We start from the raw sequence: 23,583 nt of genomic DNA on the forward strand, positions 1-23,583 counted from the left end.
CCCTACTCCCTCTCCTTCCTTTGTTACTACTTGGCTGATACTACACATCTCATAGATATTTACCACGACCCATTGCAGACCCACTTACCATAACACCCTCCTGCTGTCTCTGTAAGGTCACCCTACTTACCAGTTAGATTGTAAACTCTGGAGCAGGGACTCCTTTTCCTAATGTTACTTTTCTGTCTGAAGCGCTTATTCCCATGTCTCCTATTATTATGTCACATGTATTACTGCTGTACAGTGCTATGTACATGGATCGCGCGATACAAATAAAGATATACATGCCTACATTGCTCTGCATGTAAAAGATAAACACATGGCCCTGTGTATAATTCACACATACAAAATGCAATAGACTTCTAGTGTGTGTCGGAAAAATGCAGCATGTTCAATATGGTTCTAGTGTACGTGTGTATAATGCAGCATCTTCATTCTAGTGCAGCGGTGCGCAAATTGGGGGGCGGGAGATTTGTCTGGGGGGGCGCGGACGATTGCAGAGGTCCCGCCCTCTTCCCCCAGGCATTTAAATTAAATGCCGGGGGATCGCGTGAGGCCCCTGCAACAAGAAAACTTACCTGGATTCAGAAGCGGTGACGCGTCTCCAAGGCAATGTGGCGTCAAATTACGCTGTGCGGTCATGTGGCGTGACGTCACAGGTGTCAAATGACACTGTGGGTCACGTGACCTGACGTCACGTGACACAGAGCGTCATTTCATGCAGTGGTAAAGGTAGGAGGGGGGGGCCGCGAGCTCCGGAGCAGGCAGAAAGTGGGGGCGAAGCCGTAAAAGTTTGCACTCCCCTGTTCTCTTTGATAAAGCGCCCAAGAGGCGGGAAACGCGTCAGAAGATCTCTGTGCAATTTTAAATGTTGGCTATTTTGCCCAATAAAGAAGATTAATTATTTTTCATACATGCTGCCAGCCTCACTCTATTCAGCAGTGCCCATTCCCTTCCTTCTCCACTCCCCTGTTCTAGTGTACGGTACGTGTGTATAATGCAGCATGTTCAGTAGGCGTCTTGTGTATATCTGTATAATGCAGCATGTTCAATGGATCTCTATTGTATGTTTATAAAGCAGCATGTTCAATGGATCTCTATTGTATGTTTATAAAGCAGCATGTTCAATGGATCTCTAGTGTATGTTTATAATGCAGCATGTTTAATGGATCTCTAGTGTATGTATAGCGTCCTATATTAAAGCAAAATATGTGATGTAACAGCAAAGGAAAGTGGTCTTTATACTTTCTGTGCAATAGTGTTCTCCCCTAATTCCTGTAACTATGTACAGGTTTCTTAGACCTGAGACATTTCCCAGCACTGAGCAGGGCTCACTTTGTTACTGTTGTCATCCTCTAGTTTTTCACGTATTAAATGAAGGTTTATCTCTATTCTTTGTGTCCTAGTAAAGACCCAGTGTAAAGATAGATGCCACGCTCTCAGGGTCCGTTGTGTCTGTGTGTGCACTGCACATTGTAAAAAGCCCCAGGCATTTCTCAGTCTCCTGACATATACCTGTGTGAGCGGAGAGCACATTCCATCAGCAATTGACACGTTGTTACTCGTTCTAACCTAAATAACGCTGACAAAAAGAGTATTATTCAGATTTTTCACCGTTGTACAGTAAGTGTGGCTTTCAGATTTTTTTTATTTTTTATTTCCAGCCAATTGTTCCTCTTCAATTATTAAAAGCAAGTGAAGTAATCGAAAAGACATTGGTCGCATAGCTCCTACGATGATACACTCCATAACAGAAACGAAAAACACACCATCTTTTTTTCCTTTTTTTGCCCCATTTAGTACCTGCCCAAGGGTATCTATTTTTGGAGAAAACATCTTGGGCAGATGGCATTTCATAGAACTGTGTGTTAGGGACATGAACAGCTTGGCAGCAACTCATTTCTATCTTCATCTGCTGCTGTGTTTCTTTGTGTCTCAACTAAAAAGAATGAACTGGTTCTACCTGCTTTGTGTAGGCTACTGAGAGAGACTTTCATACCCAGCACCTGGAAAGCAATAGTTGTATAAATAAAAATACTCCCTTCTAAGGGATCTCTTTCTATCATTGCAGATGTACTTTATGCTTAATTACAGATACCAGGGCATTCTTAATTGATTGATGAGCAATTAAAAGCAGCTCTGTGTTCTGTTTTTGTTTATACACTCAAAATAATCAGCTCTCCTCACTGCCCCTGGGGAACTCTGTCTTCTGAACATTTTTTTTTGCTACCATAGAAACCCACCAAACAAACAAAGAATATTAAATAGCCACCAGACACACACATATACAGGGGCAGTAATCACTGTATATAAACATACACACACACATGTACAGGAGCAGTAACCACTGTATATAAACACGCACACAAACATATGTACAGGGGCAGTAACCACTGTATATAAACACGCATACACACATGTACAGGGGCAGTAACCCCTGTATATAAACACGCACACACATATGTACAGGGGCAGTAACTTCTGTATATAAACAAACACACATATGTACAGGGGCAGTTACCACTGTTTATAAACAAAGACACATATGTACAGGGACAGTAACCACTGTATATAAACATGCACACATATGTACAGGGGCAGTGACCACTGTATATAAACATGCAGACACATACAGGGGCATTAATCACTGTATAAAAACATGCACACACACATACAGGAGTACAGGGACATTAACCACTGTATATACCCACATACAGTACAGGGCAGTAATCAGTATATATAAACACATACTGTATATATATTTTCTCTTGGCAAAGTCAGTAATTATTTCACTTTGTATGTGTAATTAGATGTGGTGCTTATAAACTATAACAAAGGGTGTTTCTTTGAAAAATAAATAGCTAATAATAATGTACTTAAGAAGGTCATTGCAAGCCTTATATAAACCCATAAACATGCAAGGGATATTAACCACTATATATAAACACATACAGGAGCACTATCCACTGTATATATATATATATATATATATATATATATATATATATATATATATATATATATATATATATATATATATACACAAGGTCGGGATATTAAACACTGTATATAAGTACAAAGATAAAGAAGGCACATCTACAGACTCATAAGAGGGCAATGTATTAAGTGTCTTTTTTTACAAAGAAAAAATGGTGGCAGGAGTTAGAGGCGGAGTTTGGATGCTGTCTGTGACGCAGATATGTAAATAATACATAATATTTAACTACAAGTATGTTACCCTTTGGGGCATCGAAACTGTCTCTCAAGTATTTTCTTGGCGTACAATTCAAATGCAAGTTGAAGCAAACATTTCTCAGTGCTTCCATGTACACGAACACAGCGTCTGCTGAACCGTCATCCGTCAACAATTTCTGTCATTGATGAACTGTGTAGTTGATTAATGGCAAGTTAGGAGGAAAAAACTAATATATCTTCATAATTCATGTACTTTTTAATTGGTTTCATCAAGACCTGCAGCATATTTCTGTACGTTTAACCTGAAGCATTATATACAATGAATAATGACATGCCAACATATGTCGCTAATGATTTCAGGGAAGTAAATTAATTTTTTTTACGCAATCCCGTCTTTCATTTAAGTTTTGAAAACACAAGCCTTTATACATAGCACCTTTTGTGAAATTTAAATTAGTAATAGCCAAAAATGTGTGCGAGTGAAGATACTGTAAAAAAAAGTTGTAAAAAAATATATGAATATGCAATATGTGAAAATAATAAAACTCCCAAAATATGAAACTATAAATACATGAAAATGGAAGCACAGAACCCTGAATCATCATAAACAGTTTTATACTATCTTTGAACAGTTCTTTAGGAGGAAGTGAGTAAAGACACGGATAACAATGACACTGAGGTTCAATCAGGGGAGCCTGGTTCAATTCCTGGTGTCAGCTTCTTATGACCTTGGGCAAGTCACTTTATCTCCCTGTATCTCAGGCACCCAAAACATACATTGTAAGCTCATCTGGGCAGGGACTGTGTTCTGTAACAATGCTGTGTGCTGCTTACTGTGCACTACATTGTAATTGTGACGTGCTTTGAGTCCCATTGAGGGAGATAAGCTCTAAATGATATAAAGTTATTAATATGAAATAAAGTTAAGTTCTTTAAAACAAATACCTTGGTGCTGCCTTTCTATGAGACTATCCAGTCTATATAGTAAACTTCAATTCCACAATGTACAGGTGTATCGAAGAGAAAGATAATAGAAAAATATATAACGGTACAGATAAGTAAGGCTGCGTCCCCGCTGGCACTGAGCGCACTTGGCACTCAGCGCGTGATGCGTTCTCTTCTGTGAGTGTAAATCAGCACGCTCACGCGGCGCGCGGGCACTCATGCATTGGCACGTACGCTTTCTCAAGCGGTCATGCTTTGAGAGTTGGTGACGTCACCGCTCCGCATGAGCGCGGTCAGGGCCAGTGGGGACGCAGCCTAACTCACAGAGGCTATAAGATTTTAACTTAAGCTACGTATAAATAATTACCTGTAATATATATAATTTTCCTTATATAGCACTGACCATTTACACAGCGCGACACATAGAATTTTCAAGGCACAACGAGGCCCTGCCCTAAAGAGCTAACAATCTAATTTTGGTGTCTGAGGCACAGGGAGATGAAGCATCTTGCCCAAGGTCACAAGTAGCTGACCCTGGGATTCGAAACCACGTGAAACGCAGTGACATTAACACTGGAACTACTCCGGCAGACCTACAGTACTCTAATATTCTTAACACTACAGAAAGCTCAGTTTCCAACTGTGATCTGAATGGCCCAGCAGCTGGTGGCAGATGGATCTCACCCTGCGTGCTGTGGTAAAAATCTTCACTCCCGACACTTTTTATGTCAACTATTCCTTCCAGAAATCTAAGTACTTGTTTCATTATAAGACCAACATTGACTTCAGTTGTTTTTAATAAAAACAACTGTCCTGCGATAAATCTTGGGTTAAATAGGATGATCCAGGTTCCTTCTTTAGGTTGATTTCCTTTAGTCATTCGTTACAATTTTGGAGAAATCGTTTTATAAACTATAGAGTGTTGTTTATAAAAATCACCCAGCAGCAAAACAAGGGCAATAATGGTCCGGCACTGCACTCATATAGCAGGCGAAAAGAATGCCCCTGAAATCAGTGGGGTTTATGTGTCTAATACATGTTTTTGCACCCATTATTGACCCAGGTTGTCAGGATTTGAGCACCTATTGAAAGCTTGTTCTGAAAAATCATTGGATCTTATCTCGCTGATAAATATTATCGTCACTCTGAGGAACGTGTATCTTTTCAGGGCACTAGAAGCGGGACTCTGAAGACAACATGCTCCCCATAAAGCTGCGGGGTGGGGGGAGCGGTGGATGCGGGGGGAGGGAGGAGCGGTGGATGCGGGGGGAGAGGGGGTTCTTGCGGCCGGTCAGAGCAGTTGCCGCCGGGCCCGGCTCTCCCCCAGCTGCAGGTCTCTCCCTCACTCTGTCCCACACCAAGGTGTCTGATGGTGAAGCGCGCTGGGCTTCCTTCTCACACCTGCGTGTGCCGGAAGCTGAGCCCAGCTGACTTCCGGCGCGTGCCGACGTCAGAGAGACCCGGCGCGCGTCAGCATCAGACGCCTAGGCGTGGGACAGACAGTGAGGGAGAAGCCTGCAGCTGGGGGAGAGCCAGGCCCGGCTGCAACTACCTCTGACCGGCCACCGTGCCCCCGCCCCCCGCAGCCACCGGGACGCTTGTCCCTTCGGAGAGAGGTAGTACCGGACACATACATGTCTGGTATTACCTCACATTTTATACTGGACGCAGGGGCAAAATACCGGGCTGACCGATTCAAAACCGGACACCTGGCAACCCTACGCGTCCCGTGGGCCAATAGGATGTCACACCGGATGACGTAACAGCTTCCCATTGGCCCACAGGATGTCGGAGCTTTGGAAAGCGGCAATTACATGAACCCCAGCCAGCGAGCTACCAGCACTCCCTACGGATGTAAGTACCTCCAGAAGCAGGGGGTCCCCGGAGCTGAAATGAATGGGGTTAAGCCCCGGAGACCCCCTGCTTCAAATTTATGTAAAAAAAATTACAAAAGAGGGGGGGAAAAACAGCCAGCTTGTATTGCTGCTTTAAACTCCACCTGATGCCTGATTCTCGTATAAATTAAAGGTATTATTCTCTATATGTCGGCCCCAGCTGAAGTCCTGTTTGTGTTTAAAGCATCAAAATGAACTAAGCTCTGATTTCCGAATTCCCATCTATCTGCTTTGCAACACTTTGCTTCACAGCCCCAGCTATGTTTGCCTTGTGAGTCCATGTCGGTTAAACAGACAACCATCTGCCATAAAGCAGCACTGCTGTGCTCAACATGCACACGCCCTAGATGGCGACCCTGATGGGAGCACCTCATAGCAATAACGCCTTTAATAAAAAGACTAAAGGGTTACAAGTCACGTGTACCACTGTTGGCTCCTTGGGCAATGTTAAGACATTTTCCTAGCCCAGTCAGACAAACAGAATTCCTTTTCCTTGAGACACTGACCTAACGTTTCATTAGGATTTAATCAAACTTGTGCCTGTAATAATATTGTGCTCAGTGCTTCTCTGATCTCACCAATATGAACTTAGGTACTGACTGAAGGGATGATATCACATTGGAACAAAGGGCAGAATGAGCGCTCTCACAGATACTCGCTGATACTTGGTTAGCGACAGTCAGCACTGCTTTGGATTTGATTATTTTAATTGACAAAGAAATATTGTAACATCAAAGTGAGCAAATGTCTTTGCAATGACAAACTGTCTGAAGGGAAATTAAAATCAACAAATCTGTGGGTGGATTTAATTAAAAGTCAGAGAGTTAATGTGTGTGCTTGTGATAACCAAAGATGGTTTAACCGTTAACTGCCAGTGGACGGCATACCTGTACTATACAGAACGTGGTATACCTGTACTATACAGAATGTGGCATACCTGTACTATACAGAACGTGGTATACCTGTACTATACAGAGCGCGGTTTACCTGTAATATACTGAGCATAGTGTACCTGTACTATACAGAACGCGGTATACCTGTACTATACAGAGCGCGGTATACCTGTACTATACAGAGCGCGGTTTACCTGTAATATACTGAGCATAGTGTATGTGTACTATACAGAACGCGGTATACCTGTAATATACTGAGCATAGTGTACCTGTACTATACAGAACGTGGTTTACCTGTAATATACTGAGCACTGTAAACCTGTAAATGCAGAACAATGTACACAGAGCAAGGTATATATGTAATTTATGTATATATAGCAAGGTGTATTTATAATATACTGTACAGAGCATGATATATCTGTAATATATAGAGCACTGCACACAGAGCACAGTATATATGTAGTACACATAGAACACATACACACACACATAATAAAGAGCAATGCCATAGTGCAAGGTATATTTGTAAGCTATATATATGTGTGCGTGTGTGTGTGTACTGTACTGCATATAGAGCATACTATATATGTAACTAGCTGAGAGCCCCGGCGTTGCCCGGGATGTTTGTGGTGTGGGTGTGGCATTTGGGTGGGGAGTGGTCCACGCGGCCCATGTGCGGTGGTAGTGCTGCTGTGGCTGTACTGATGGTGATTGTATTGGTGTGCTGATTTGGGAGGGTTTGGTGCTGATGTGGGGGTGCAGATGTGGGTGTGCCGATGGGGGAGGTGCAAAGGTGGCGATGTGTGGGTGCTGATGGTGTTGATGGGGGCTGGGAATGGTGGGGAGGCGAGAATGCCAGTGTGCTGGGGGGGCATACCGGTGTGCTGATGTGGTGGTGCTGGGGTGTGTGTGTATACATGTTTGTGTGTATACATTGTATGTGTGTGTGTATACATGTGTGTGTGTGTGTGTGTGTATGTGTACGTGTGTGTGTATACACGTGTGTGTGTATACACGTATGTGTGTGTATACACATGTGTGTGTGTGTGTATACACGTGTGTGTGTATACACGTGTGTGTGTGTGTATACACGTGTGTGTGTGTGTATACACGTGTGTGTGTATACACATGTGTGTGTGTGTATACACATGTGTGTGTATACATTGTGTGTATGTATATATTGTGTGTGTGTATACACATGTGTGTGTATACACGTGTATACATGTTTGTGTGTGTGTATACATGTTTGTGTGTATACATTGTATGTGTGTGTGTGTATAAGTGTGTGTGTGTGTGTGTGTATACATGTGTATGTGTGTATACATGTGTGTGTGTGTATACATGTGTGTGTATATACATGTGTGTGTATACACATGTGTGTGTACACGTGTGTGTGTGTGTGTACACATGTGTGTGTGTACACGTGTGTGTGTATACACATGTGTGTGTGTATACATATGTGTGTGTGTATACACGTGTGTGTGTGTGTATACACGTGTGTGTGTGTGTATACACGTGTGTGTGTGTATACACGTGTGTGTGTGTATACACGTGTGTGTGTGTATACACGTGTGTGTGTGTATACATGTGTGTGTGTGTGTATACATGTGTGTGTGTATACATGTGTGTGTATACATGTGTGTGTGTGTATACATGTGTGTGTATACATGTGTGTGTGTATACATTATGTGTATGTATACCTGTGTGTATACGTGTGTGAGTGTATACGTGTGTGTGTATGTGTACATGTGTGTGTGTGTATGTCTCCATGTGTGTGTGTGTATGTCTCCATGTGTGTGTGTGTATGTCTCCATGTGTGTGTGTACGTGTACATGTGTGTGAGTATACGTGTACATGTGTGTGTGTGTACGTGTCTACGTGTACATGTGTGTGTGTGTGTGTACGTGTACATGTGTGTGTGTGTGTGTGTGTACGTGTCTACGTGTACATGTGTGTGTGTGTCTACGTGTACATGTGTGTGTGTCTACGTGTACGTGTGTGTGTGTGTCTACGTGCGTGTGTGTACGTGTGTGTGTGTGTGTACGTGTGTGTGTGTGTGTACGTGTGTGTCTACGTGTGTGTCTATGTGTGTGTGTGTCTACGTGTGTGTGTTTGTGTCTACGTGTGTGTGTTTGTGTATACGTGTGTGTGTGTATACGTGTGTGTGTGTGTATACGTGTGTGTGTGTGTGTGTGTGTCTACGTGTGTGTGTGTGTGTCTACGTGTGTGTGTGTCTGTGTCCCTGTGTGTCCTTTGGCCCGTGACTCCGCCTCAGGGAAGGGGGGGGGGGTGGGGGGGGAGGTGGTGGGAAGGGGGGGGGGGGTGGGGGGAAGGAGGGGGGTGGGGGGGAAGGGGAGGTGGGGGGGAGGTGGTGGGAAGGGGAGGGGGTGGGGGGGAGGTGGTGGGAAGGGGGGGGGGGGTGGGGGGAAGGGGGGGGAGGTGGTGGGAAGGGGGGGGGTGGGGGGAAGAGGGGGGAGGTGGTGGGGAGTTGGGGGAGGTGGGAAGGGGGGGGGTGGGGGAGGTGGGAAGGGGGGTGGAGGAGGTGGTGGGAGGTTGTAAGGGGGGAGTGAAGGGAAGGTGAAGGTGGGGGTGGAGGGGAGGTGAAGGGTGGGGGTGGAGGGGAGGTGAAGGGTGGGGGTGGAGGGGAGGTGAAGGGTGGGGGTGGAGGGGAGGTGAAGGGGGGGGTGGAGGGGAGGTGAAGGGGGGGGGTGGAGGGGAGGTGGAGGGGAGGTGAAGGGGGGGGGGTGGAGGGGAGGTGAAGGGGGGGGGGGGGCGAAGGGGGGGGGTGGAGGGGAGGTGAGGGGGGGGTGGAGGGGAGGTGAAGGGGGGGTGGAGGGGAGGTGAAGGGGGGGTGGAGGGGAGGTGAAGGGGGGGTGGAGGGGAGGTGAAGGGGGGGTGGGGGGGATGAAGGGGAGGTGGGGGGTGAAGGGGAGGTGGGGGGGGTGAAGGGGAGGTGAAGGGGGGTGGAGGTGAAGGGGGGGTGGAGGGGGGGTGGAGGGAGGTGGAAGGGAAGGGAAGTGGAGTGAGGGGAGGTGAGGGGTGGGTGAGGGGAGGTGAGGTGAAGGGGGGTGAGGGGAGGTGAAGGGGGGTGAGGGGAGGTGAAGGCCGCTCCCTCACCCGTCCGGCCGCTCACTCACCCGTCCGGCAGCTCCCTCACCCGTCCGGCCGCTCCCACGTGGATCTGAGGCGGGAGGCAGCTTGTTGTGGCCGCTCCCCCGCTGTGTCCCGGGCGCTCGCTCGCTCCGCTGACTGTAGCGGCGCCGGGGGGGGGGGGGGGTGGAGGGGAGGTGATTTGAAGGGGGGTGAGGGGTGGGTGAAGGCCGCTCACTCACCTGTCCGGCCGCTCCCACGTGGAACTGAGGCGGGAGGCAGCTTGTTGTGGCCGCTCCCCCGCTGTGTCCCGGGCACTCGCTCCTCCGCTCACTGTAGCGGCGCCGGGGGGGGGGGGGGGGGGTGTTTGAAAGCGCGGGAGACACGGGGAGAGGAGGACGTGCGCGCGGGTGTGGAGGCTGATTTCGGGGAGGAAGAGGCGGAGGCGGGTATGTGAGCCCCCCCCCCCGGGTTATACAATGCTGCTAATGTACACCCCCCCCCCTACTGTGTGTGTGTGTGTCCCTGTGTGTGTGTGTGTGTGTGTGTGTGTGTGTGTGTGTGTGTGTGTCTGTGTGTGTGTGTGTGTCTGTGTGTGTGTTTGTGTCCCTGTGTGTGTGTTTGTGTCCCTGTGTGTCCTTTGGGCCGTCACTCCGCCTCAGGCCAATGAGAGGTGTGCGGGGGCGGCCCAAGGGACCAATGAGATTTCCCCTAGGGACACCGGACATCCAGCAGGCAGGCAGGCTGGCATGCATGCATGCAGGCATACAGTGCTTTCACTAATATAGTATAAGATATACAGAGCAATATATATATAGAGGAAGATAAATGTGTAACATACAGAACATAATATAAGAGTAAAATATAGAGCAATACATACTATATAGAGGAAGGTATATTTATAATATACCGAGCAAGGTATAGCTATAATATGCAAGTAATTTACAGTATTTAATATACAGAGCATGGTAAATCTGTATTACATAGAATAAGTTATACCTGTAATACACAGCAACAGCAAAGCACAAGCCGTCACTTACAGCAGAACTGGATCAAAGATCAAACAGGTCACTATAGGGTATCAGTTTGCTTAATTCATAGACCTGCTATGGAGAACACATGACGTTTTTAGCTGCTCATTTTCAGCCCCTTTGCCTGTTGCTGTAACCAGAGGCGGACCAGTTCCCATGCTCACTACATACCGTTTGCTTCACACACTGTCACTTAATGTCACAGGCTTTATTGTTCAAAAGTGGGCAGGGACTCTTAATCTTTTGAAAAGCGAGGGTGCCGAGTTTAACCCATTCACTGCTCTATGACAAAGCATTAAAATGGTGAGACATATCTTGGGCAATAAGCCAAATGTTGCAGATCGTGACATTAACCCCTCACTGCCCAGGGCCTCAGTGCAGCAGAACTGGGCATTGGATATTTTAAGCCAGCACTCAGTTTGCAGTTATTCTCTGAGCAGGGTTAGACATTACACTGTGGCAGTTAGATTATCTGAGATAATAAGGTTATCTGCCAGAATGATTTAATAAATTACTCATAGTGAACGCGTGTGCTGCACATGGTACTTGAACATGCGTGTACTGTACATAGTTACATAGTAGATGAAGTTGAAAAAAAAAGACGTGTCCATGGAGTTCAAACTATGTTAAATTTAGATGACAGATACTTATCCTATATACTGCCTTTACAATATAAATCCAAAGGAAGGCAATTGAAAAACCTTGGTGAAACATCCCCCAATCATATCTCATAAGGGGAAAAATAAATTAATTCCTGACTCCAAATAACGACAATCGGATTACTCCCTACATCCTCCCCATATTTACTTATTTGGTATATCCCTGTATACATTTCCTTTATAAAAAGATGTCCAACCTGTTTTTGAACAAATCTATTGTATCTGTCATCACAGTTTCCATTGGTAATGAATTCCACATTGTAACTGCCCTTACTGTAAAGAACCCTTTCCTTTGTTGCTGGTGAAATCTCCTTCTCTCCAACCTTATGAAATGACCCTGAGTCCTCTGTACTGCTCTTGGAATGAATAGTTCTTTTGAAAGCTGTTACAGTAGGGGGTAACCAGGCTCTCAAATGAAGGTTAAGCCAGTTTTGGTTACCCCTGGTCCGTGTATAAGGATCAAGAGAGTTAGCTCTTGGGCCCAGAAGCATTGTACCATTCTGTTGTACTGTATGCAATAAAAGTATTTTTTGTGTTTTTCCCTTTCCGGGCATGCCAGCAAGCAGGGATTGCTAGGGTATCAGTTTCAATGTTTTTTTTTTGCAGAGGAACCGTTGACAGAATGTGCCTAGGAGGTCGGGGTCCGGAGTTGTCGGTCTCCCCATAAATGTACCCGGGAATCATGCCTGATTCTCGGATACATGTAAGAACCTTGTCCCGGCAATATCTCCTCTTGAAAACGCAAGCGCAACTCACCACTAGGGTACCCTGCAACAGCACAGCCCAGAAAGGAGAATGAGGCACAGGGATAAAACACCTATTCCTGTAGCTGAGGGAATCCCTAGGTTAAGGGGGGTACCCCAGATAATGCCCAGGTGACCCACAACTAGCATAGGCTTTGTGGGGACCCCAACTGTATATAAGGTTGAGGGGGGACTCTGAGAGTCCAAACTGAGTCCAAAAGATAGTGTGTGGGGAATAAGGCAGATAGAAATAAAACTACAACATATTTCCTTGTCTCTCCCCTGTTCTGCAAGACTCAGAAGTATAGTGACATTTACTTTATTAAATGTAATGTGTTCTTTACATTCGGAACCGATGTCCAAACAGGCTGCCCAAGCTAACCCATAGATGCTGGTAAGTTTGCTGGACATCAGAGTTCAAAGCAGTTGAGGATGCCAGAGGTGTGAATAGCATTTGGTCAGTGGGGAAAGGCGGAGTACCAGGTCCAGAGATCAATGGCAGTTGTCTAGGCTGCCACTTGCTCTGCCCGACCTGGTGGAGCCTGTCCCAGCGGGTGCATTGAGATAGCCAGGGAGAAAGGTGACAGGCTTGCGCATGTCCCTTGGCTATTTCATATTTCCTGCTGACCCGGCTTTTCTAGCGGCCTTGGCTCTGATTGGTTGCTTGGCAATTTTTCCACGCGTTGATTGGCTGCTGAGTTATGTGAATGAAACTCAGAATACTATAAGAATCTGTGAGCCAATCATATTGTAGTCCTCCTGTAATAAGAGCGCGGGCGGGTTTTTCAAAGTTGCTTCTGTGCGAATAGCAGAGCAACCGGCTTCGACTCCAAGCCAGAAAAGCCTGCCAGCCAGAGTCTAAGTCCCGACTTTTGCGCCCAAATTTTCAGAAATGATCGTAGCCGACGCGGCTGGGATTTTATGCCGATTTGAGTTCCAGGAGTAACTCGCGGTCAGAAGGGACCACGTTCTTAGAAGAGAACGTAGCGGTGGCATGTTGAACAATATGCCGATTTGGGATCCAGGAGATTCCGGGCTAAGTACCGATCAGGATAAAACTCACTCAAAGAGTTCCCTGCACCTAGGAAAGTCTAGTTTTCACCCCCAGTCCCAAAGTAAGTGTGTCTTTTTGTCTGTATTTTTCTATCATTGTATGTAAGCGAATTTATGCGAATAAACTACAATTTATTTAATTGTTTTGCTCAATGTATGATCCCGGTGAAAAGGTGTAAATAACCTGGTCTCCTGTGACAAAAGCTCTTTGTATTGACCCTGAATATATTTGTATATGGTGATCACATTCCATCTTAGAAGCCTCGTTTCCAATGAAAACAAATCTAATTTAGCTAGCCTTTCTTCATGTTAGATTTTTCCATTCCCTTTTATTAATTTGGTGGCTCATCTCTGTGCTTTTGCTTTTTGAAACTGTACTCTATATTCAAGGCGTGGTATTCATTGAACATGCTGTGTGCTGTACATAATAAGTGAACTTCCGTATTTTGTACTTAATAAGTGAACATGTATGTGCAATATTTAGTCGTTGCACATGCCGTGTCCCGTACGTGATTGTTGAACATGTATGTGGTGTACTTGGTCTTTGAACATGCCGTGTGCTATACTTGATCATTGAACATGCGTGTGTTGTACTTGGCTGTTGAACATATGTGTGCTGAATACTATATGTGTGTTAACCCCTGCCATGCTGGGAGATTTGCAATGAATTGCAAAGCCATAAAGCTCTCTCTCATTTTATATGCTAAACCAGAAGTGCTGAAATCCAGTATTCAAGACCCCCCAACAGGTCAGGTTTTAAAGGTATCCCAGCTTCAGCACAAGTTGCTCATTCAGTCTGACTAAGCAACTGATTGAGCCACCTGTGCTGAAGCTGGGATATCCTTAAAACCCGACTTGGTGGGGGGGGGGGGGGGGGGTCCTTGAAGACTGGACTTGAGCACCACTATGCTAAACAAAACGTGTTGGAGAGAAAAACACATACAGTACTAAATATACTGTGCACCATGCTCCCTGTCTCTTTACCTATACAATATTACAATTCAAGAGCGGGAGTGACCTAGTGGTAAATCAGTGACAGAATTAAAACATGGAATAAAGAATAAAAACAAAAGCATCAACCTTTTATTAATCTTAGGGGGTAGTAAGGTAGGGTCGACTAAGAGGGCCTAATGGCTAGATCTGCTATCCGCGTCTGTGTCCATATAAAAAGCTGCAGAGTGGGAGTGTAGAGGTCAGAGATAATAATACAAATACATGTCTCCTACTCCTATTACACTACAGTGCATGACAAATATGATAATAGTAATAGAAATAGTCTTAATTCTATTTGCCATGCTCTGGGAAAAATAAACATTTACACCCCCCTTTTTGCCCTCATTACAATGAAGCGCAGATGTGTATGTAAGTTGGAATTGATGTCCTTCATTGCAGGCGAGCACCTGAGAATCTGCCCTCAAGGTTACACCTGCTGCACCAGTGACATGGAGGAGAACTTTGCCAATAAGAGCAGAGCGGAGTTTCAAGCTGCGCTCAAAGAATCAAGTCTGTCTGTACAGGGTGTGCTCACAACTCAACACAGAAGCTGTGACAGTAAGATTGTATTATTACAGTATACCATTCAGTGTACTCTCCTGCAGTATGCCATTCAGTGTACTCTCCTGCAGTGTAACATTCAGTGTACTCTCCTGCAGTATAACATTCAGTGTACTCTCCTGCAGTATAACATTCAGTGTACTCTCCTGCAGTATAACATTCAGTGTACTCTCCTGCAGTATAACATTCAGTGTACTCTCCTGCAGTATAACATTCAGTGTACTCTCCTGCAGTATAACATTCAGTGTACTCTCCTGCAGTATAACATAACATTCAGTGTACTCTCCTGCAGTATAACATTCAGTGTACTCTCCTGCAGTATAACATTCAGTGTACTCTCCTGCAGTATAACATTCAGTGTACTCTCCTGCAGTATAACATTCAGTGTACTCTCCTGCAGTATAACATTCAGTGTACTCTCCTGCAGTATAACATTCAGTGTACTCTCCTGCAGTATAACATTCAGTGTACTCTCCTGCAGTATAACATAACATTCAGTGTACTCTCCTGCAGTATAACATTCAGTGTACTCTCCTGCAGTATAACATTCAGTGTACTCTCCTGCAGTATAACATTCAGTGTACTCTCCTGCAGTATAACATGCAGCAGTATATATGTCCCTGCAGTATTACAGACAGAATATACATTCCTGCTGTATATCACTCAGTATGTACGTTCCTTCAGTATAACATTGCTGTTCTGTCCCAGGTTATTTCCAGGACTTGTTGAATAAGTCGGAGCGGTTTCTCCAGGACTCGTTCCCTGGTCTTTACGGGGAGCTGTACAGTCAGAACGCGAAGTTATTCAGAGACTTGTACTCAGAGCTGCGTCAGTATTACCGCGGCTCCAGCGTTAACCTAGAGGAGGCGCTGAACGAGTTCTGGGGCCGCCTGCTGGAGCGGGTATTTAAGGCACAGAACGTACAATTCTCCTTGTCTGAAGAGTATCTGGACTGCGTGGTGAAGCAATATGAGCAGCTCAAGCCGTTTGGTGATGTCCCACGAGAGCTTAAGCTGAAAGTGACCAGGGCGTTTATTGCAGCTCGATCCTTTGTGCAGGGACTGAGCGTTGGCGCTGACATCGTCAGGAAAGTCTCCCAGGTATAAGAGAACGGCATCTGAAAAACAAAAGGACACAACCGTATCAATCAATCCCCCTCATGGAGACGGTGCAGAATGGGTTAGCAGAGGCAGGGGGACAAGCACTTTATTGTGGTCATGTAATGGGTTAACTATCTCCTAATCTTGACTGTCCCATTTCTGCCCTTGTCTCTTCTGCAACTTCACACTGATTCTTGGCTTTGTGACTGTCCCCCCTGTCACTTTCCAGATACCTGCAGGAGTAACCAGCAAAGGCAGGGGAAAAATGTAACGTTGAACAAGCAGGAATATTTGTTGTTCAGTTATATAGTGTACCAAGGGCTTTATGGAGACACAAAGCAACACGGCGCATGCCTGAGAGCCATGAGCGCATAGAGCAGGTTATATGTTCTAGACTTGAGGGCAGAAGATAACCACATATACAGTACTTCCATAACTGCAAGCCCTGCACTGACAATGTGCACAAATAGGAAACTCTTACACGTATAGATTAATAGGGACAGTCAGTATAAGGCAGCAAAACCCCATAGCTCCTCCCTAAAGCATTGGGGCTTCTTAATACTAAGGTAACATTATCTATTATTACATTTTTCAGCTCAAACAGCTGGGAATATTGGTTACACATTATTATAAACAGGAAAGTGTTATAAAGATAGATCTTGAACTGCTAGGGAAGTGTCCTAAAGCCTGCTATAGAAATCAAAGGACACTCAGTATATTTAAACTCATTATAAATGGTTGAATTTAAAAAAAAAAAGTAGTATTATCTAATACTACAGAACTGATTTATTAAATAAAAAACACATGTGGAATATTGCATGGATTGCTCCATTAAAGAACAGGGAACAGGATGTAGCTGCAGAGGCAGGTTATGTAACCTCAAAGTACAGTTTGACACAGGAAATAAAAAACCCTATGGAATTAGTAAGGAATGAGAGCACAGTGAAGCCTCTTTGATATCGCTCCAGCATTACACATGACACTAATTTAAGATACTCATTCCCTGAGTCCTGGAGAGAACGAAAGGAATACCTAATCATTTCTTTTGTGTCCCTCACTGAGCTCACAGGAACGCTGCTGCTGTCTGCACATCCTCCTGAGCCTATTATTAATTTCTATAAATAGTGTTCAATCTCCCTCTGCTGGTAACATCTCATTGCAAGACTGTGCTTCTCATAATTAATGAAGCACAGGAAGTGAGTGCTGTAGATTTGGACATGTGGAGATTCTATTCATCTGCATTGGTATGAGGGATCTTTTAAAATAAAATAAGTAGCAAATGATACAGATTTTCCAGCTAAACATCAGGAATTGTTTCCGATGAGCAGGGACAATGTTGTTGCAACTAGAGAAGAGGAAACTTGGATCCTAAGTGTGTAGATGACAGTAAGGTGTACAGTGTAACATGTTGACCATTAGAATTTGTTGTTGCCCCTTCTTTGGTCAGGTTACCCTGAGCCCTGAATGCACACGGGCCATCATGAAGCTGGTGTATTGTCCGGAGTGCCGTGGCCTGTCCAGCGTAAAGCCATGTAACAACTACTGCTGGAACGTCATGCGGGGCTGCCTGGCCAATCAGGCTGACCTGGACTCCGAATGGAGGAACCTCATTGGTAAGGACAGAGCTAAACACCACTATCGCAGTTTAATGAATAACACACTTAGGGATTCGCCAATGGTCACAGAGAACTGGTGCTGGGTCTTTACTGTCTAAATCATTATTTGCATAACAATGCAATTAGGAAGGCTAGTATAAAACCTAAAGAAACAATTTGCTATGGCGTAGTTCATCAATGGTTCCCAGGTGAGGAAAAACATAACATAAAATTTTAATCAAAAAAACAAACTAATGCAGTACACACAAATAATATACTGTATATATAAAAGCAAAACCTACAGTATAATGCTCGTACAGACAAGTCTCTTTTCTGCATTCTCATGGATTTGATGAGACACGCACACACTTTTTGTTGTCGTATGTTGTTATATTTTTTTTCCCCTGGCTTATTAGTCTGAGTAATACTTTGCAACATAACACACTTAAACGTTCTGTTCAATGAGGCAGCTGCTTTGCTCTCTCATGATCAATATTTATTAGTTATATGCATCAAGTTTTATACTAATGTATATAAAGTGTTTTCCCCTTTCAGCAGAGGCAGCCAGTGACATGCAGTTATTTTAGCATACTGAATTTCATGTCAGTTCAGGCTACACAGACACTTCATTCGATATTCTTTTTAATGCATGTTTGTATTTATGTTTTGCGTATCTATAATTTGTGCGTTATGAATAAGTGTTTTTGGATAAATACCTTTAATGTTATATATTTTTTGTCTTGACTTCTTTTGTACTAATACATTTCGGGAACGTGAGTGTGGGTTTCTCTCTCCCTTTGGAGATTTTTCTGGTGGATACTGTCAAATGTGGAAGTTTGTGTCTTCTAATAAATTCAACCTGATGATGCTAAGGACCCAACCTTGGGCCTGGTCAGGGAGAGCTTCCATTGCTGTTTCCATGAATCCCATCATCACAATTTCACAAATAGCCCATGAGTAGAGAACAGGATAAAGGTACCCTTTGTATAAAAAATAAACAGTAATATATCTTCTGTCTTCTATACTGTATGTCTTCTTTCATACACACTTCTTAATATTGCTGTTGTTTGAAATGAGGAAAGCAGCAACTAGTAATATCTACAGTACAATACAGAAGATCACATTTAGATAGATCTAAAGATCCTAATTACACTTTCCTGGTTCCTTTTTTTAAAATTTGATTTGTATTCACATCTTTGGCTACTAATCTTGCAGGTTTATGTTCAAGTCTGACCTGACTTTTCCCAGGTATAAAGCTTTGACCGTTTTGATGCTGTACACAAGCCCTTGAGTATTTTTGGTACTGTAGTTAGGCGTAATTCTGTTTTACTAATGTTCAGCTCAGAAACATCCAAGTCTAACAAGAAAGTATTAAGATTGTCAAAAGCTGTTTCTATTCAAATTAATTTGAAACATTTATGCTGCATTCAGTGTATGAGAAAAAATATATATTTCTTAACCAAGTATATAGCAGTTTGCCCCCAAACCAGAGTAGAAAACTACTTGCTAACTTGCTTGCAAAAAGGTATCCAATTTATTACAGGAACAAGACAGGGACAGCAGCGATGATTCAGGTCCAACACAGACCTTTCTTCAGGCGAAAGCTGTGGTTATTGCTGTGGGTTTATGTAAATGATACATGCTGTATATGTGTAGATAAGTCATGGTTGTACATATATGAACTTAAGTAGAAGTTGTGGTTATGCTGTGACAACTCCTAATGGTACAGTTATACTTTACATGTTCACTGTTTTAAGGCACATTTCTGTGTTTCGATCAGAGTCGCTGCTGCTGGTGGCAGACAAGTTTAATGGAGCTTCCAGTGTGGAGAATGTTGTGGGCTCCATTCACACCAAGATCTCCGAGGCAATAAGTCACATGCAGGAAAACAAGGAAGTGATAACAAACAAGGTGAGTGAAAGAGGCCTGATTAAACCACCTGCGTTGATATGTTTCTAATATAACATGAAGCGGGTGAGAAGTTACAAGTTGTTAAAGCCTTTGCATGCAATTAATGTTAAACACAGCTTGTCTGTATTTTATGGAACAGTGTGACGCAGAACTGGCCTCTTTGGCTCTTCCTGTTCCCTGCAGGGGAATAACATGGCTTCTCCATGTCACAAGGAGCTGACATAGGAATAACAACCACAACTCTACATGGGCAGTAGACAACTGTTACAATGGTAAAATGTGACATTTTTCCACAGGTATTTAAAAGCTGTGGGAATCCAAAAAAGAACAATAAAGGATTGAAAGCAGAAGAGAGGAGACGGAAAGGAAAAGCTGCCCAAGAGGACAAATCTTCAGTGCTGACCCTGGAAAAACTGGTCTGTGCTGAGATTTACAGTTTTGTTTATCTGCAGTCACAGGTTCACACCAAGCTGCTATAGGGCCATATTTACTAAGTGGGGCCAATTGAATGGTCCATAAGGTGCCTTTCGGTTTAACACATTGTAGCAATTACAGCTCATAATTCTTCAATTAAGGCCATTAATACATCAATTGTCAATTTGATAGAGCACAAAACTGTTTACATACATGTGTATCATATATAAACCATACGATACCGTTTGAAGCACGATATCAGGGACAGCACTCTGGTAAGTTTGATCACAAGTTTTTGTATTGAAAAAGACACATAAACCGACGTTTCGGTCCCCCAGTGGGACCTTTCTCAAGGTGGTGCACCACCTTGAGAAAGGTCCCACTGGGGGACCGAAACGTCGGTTTATGTGTCTTTTTCAATACAAAAACTTGTGATCAAACTTACCAGAGTGCTGTCTCCTGATCTCGTGCTTCAAACGGTATCATATGGTTTATATATATATATATATATATATATATATATATATATATATATCTTCTTATATGAAGTACAGAAAAGGGGAGAAAGTATCGAACTCTAGACCCAAAATATAGATGTACAAACACAGATGCTTGTGCAGTGAGTGCATCAGCATTATACATACCTGCATCATGAAGATGTATGTTGAGATATACTGTATGTAAGGCTTCACATAAGTTAGACAGTAATTGTGATTGTTATGTAACAATACAAAGAATCCTAGGCACACAGAGCTATGAAGAAGAGTAAATGTTTTATTTTCATAAACATGGGTCCCAGAGGAGAAAACATTTAGGCTGGGTGTTTCTTACACAGATTGCATGTTTTTGCATAAGTGAAGGTGTCTCATGTCTTATTAATTACCTGAGGGAATTGAGAATTGACCGGACAGCACTTAGCAAGCATTTAATGGCCATAAAGAATTGAATTGTTATTCTAGAGTGCCAGTGAATTAGCCTAACTCTGGGTCCTATGGGATCTGGACATCAACCATATTTTTAGCCACTTCAATGTTGTATTGCTTCGCAAAGTGTTGCAGGCCTCTAGTGCTGAAGAAGTTAAGAAGTTTAAACATGACTTTGGAGGGTATTGATTTTGGAGCAAATGCGCCACATATTGATTACAGTGCCCAAATAGCCACAGTCCTGCTAACAAAGGAGAGAAGAGGGGGGCATTTGTAGTCAAAGAAAGCTTTATTTTTCTTATGGTCACACACACACATATATAGTGTCCGTATAATAACTCTAATTTAGTGGGGATTGATGACTCCCGGCCATTGATGGTTACACATTTTTTTTTATAGGTTTCAGATGTGAAAGGGAAGCTGGGTGATGTTCAAGATTATTGGGTCTCTCTCCCCAATATATTATGCAATGAGAAGGTCACTGCAGGACTGAGCAATGAAGACAAGTGTTGGAATGGAATATCTAAGGGAAGGTAAGAGGTGTTCTCTAAAGAAACCTGAGACTGAACTACTGCAAATATATATATATATATATATATATATATATATATATATATATATATATATATATATATATATATATAATCTCAATAGAAGAAAACCGTGGCACTCCATGAAAAAAACAAAAAACATTACAGTACTAAGCGTGTGCACATATACCTAATAAATAATAGATACATCACCAAAAAGATCAGCCTGAAAGAATCACTGTTTGGAATATAATACAACATCTTTCTACACTTCATAATTCTTGTGCTGTATTTACTCCTGTAGGCTGACCCACACACATACCTCCAGCCCTTGTCGATCCACTGCTGGATGAAGGCCTCCCTAATGATCTTCCACGTACAGCAGTTGCAATGCAAGCCTCTCTTCTCCACATTGCTCCAACAAATCTTCTGATGTCATCCTCCCATCTTACATTTGGTCATTGTCTTGGTCTTTTAATCTCTCTTGCAATCCAGTTGAGTGCCTTCTTTTTCCAACGATGGTAATTTCTTCTTGCGATATGTCCAGCCCACTGCCATTTCAATTTCTTCCATTTGACTATGTCACAGACGGTTGTTTTCGAACCCATTCATTATTTTTCCTGTCTCTTCGGGTAATACCCAGTATACATCTCTCCATACTTATTTGTGCTGTCTGAAGCTTCTGAAATATTTAGTGTCCAAGTTTCACATCCATAAATCAGGACGAGCAGAATACACTGGTCAAGAAATTAATTCTTGATGTACTGTGGAAGGTTCATTTGAAATATTGCTTTTTCCAAATCTCTTATATATTTAATTCAAAGGGTTGCCATCTATTATTATTTGCCGACCAAGGTAGGCATAGTCTTCGACTTCTAGTTCTATTCCATTTATTTAAATCTTTTCACGCTTCACATGTTTCTTGAACATCCCTTACTTCAGAGAGTTCTCCTGCTTGAGTTATTTTGGACTTGTGGCAAAAATAACAATGGCATCGGTAAATCGTAGGTGGCTCAAGTATTCACCGTTGATTTTGATTCCTTTTTTTTCCCAATCTAATGTCTTGAACAATTCTTCAAGTGTTGCTATGAAAAGCTTTGGTGACATGGTATCTCCCTACCGCACGCTCTTGCTAATCCCTATCTTGCTTGTATCTTCATGTAATCTAATGGTTGAAGAAGCGTGTATTGAAATTATATAGAACAATTATGAGAACGCCACATTGACAATATGATTACATGAAGATACAAGAAATATAACGATCAGCAAAAGTGTGCAACATGGAGACCCCGTGTCACCAAAGCTTTTCACAGCAACACTTGAAGAATTATTCTAGACATTAAATTGGGAGAAAAAAGGAATCAAAATCAATGGTGAATACTTGTCACCTACGATTTTCCGATGACACTGTTATTTTTGCCACAACTCCAGAACACCTTCAGCAACAAACTCGCCAGAGCAAGTGGGCCTCCATATTAATCTCAGCATAACCAGTGATGCTCAACAAAAGTGTCAACTCTGCAAAGATCGAAATAAATGGAATAGGACTAGAAAAAGTTGAAGACTGCCTATATTGGCCGGCAAGTAATAATGGATGGGAACCTTTTGAATTAAAATCAATAGGAGAATGAAGATGGCATGGAGCGCATTTGGAACAAAAAAGCCAATCTTTCAAGGGAACATTCCACTGTGCCTCAAGAGGAATGTTTTCGACCAGTGTATTCTGCCCGTGCTCACGTATGAATGTGAAACTTGGACCCTAAATGCAAAGATATTTCTGAAGCTTCAGACAACCCAAAGAAGTATGGGGAGATGTATGCTGGGAGACCAGAAGAACAGAAAAAAGAATGAATGGATTTGAAACCAAACAAAAGTCTGTGACATCATCATACAGGTAAAGAAATTAAAATGGCAGTGTGCCATACATATCTCAAAGAGGTTACTTTACTGGATTCCAAGGGAAATTAAAAGGCCAAGACGACAACTAAAAGTAAGTTCGGAAGATTAAATCAGAACATTTGTTGGAGAAACGTGGAGCAGAGAGGCTTGCAA

General features: G+C 43.2%; 1 protein-coding gene across 1 annotated transcript in view; it reads left to right on the plus strand.

Annotated features, from left to right (window-relative positions):
• GPC1 (glypican 1) overlaps positions 1 to 23,583 on the plus strand; it is a 62,949-nt gene that overhangs the window by 24,044 nt on the left and 15,322 nt on the right. Inside the window, exons 2-7 of the mRNA XM_075570385.1 lie at positions 14,897 to 15,055; positions 15,767 to 16,158; positions 17,606 to 17,771; positions 19,534 to 19,664; positions 19,961 to 20,080; positions 21,401 to 21,534. Coding sequence (XP_075426500.1) covers positions 14,897 to 15,055; positions 15,767 to 16,158; positions 17,606 to 17,771; positions 19,534 to 19,664; positions 19,961 to 20,080; positions 21,401 to 21,534 — 1,102 coding nt within the window. The remainder of the gene's footprint in view (positions 1 to 14,896; positions 15,056 to 15,766; positions 16,159 to 17,605; positions 17,772 to 19,533; positions 19,665 to 19,960; positions 20,081 to 21,400; positions 21,535 to 23,583) is intronic.

This window comes from Ascaphus truei, chromosome 14 (genome assembly GCF_040206685.1).
Source record: "Ascaphus truei isolate aAscTru1 chromosome 14, aAscTru1.hap1, whole genome shotgun sequence".
NCBI lineage: Eukaryota > Metazoa > Chordata > Amphibia > Anura > Ascaphidae > Ascaphus > Ascaphus truei.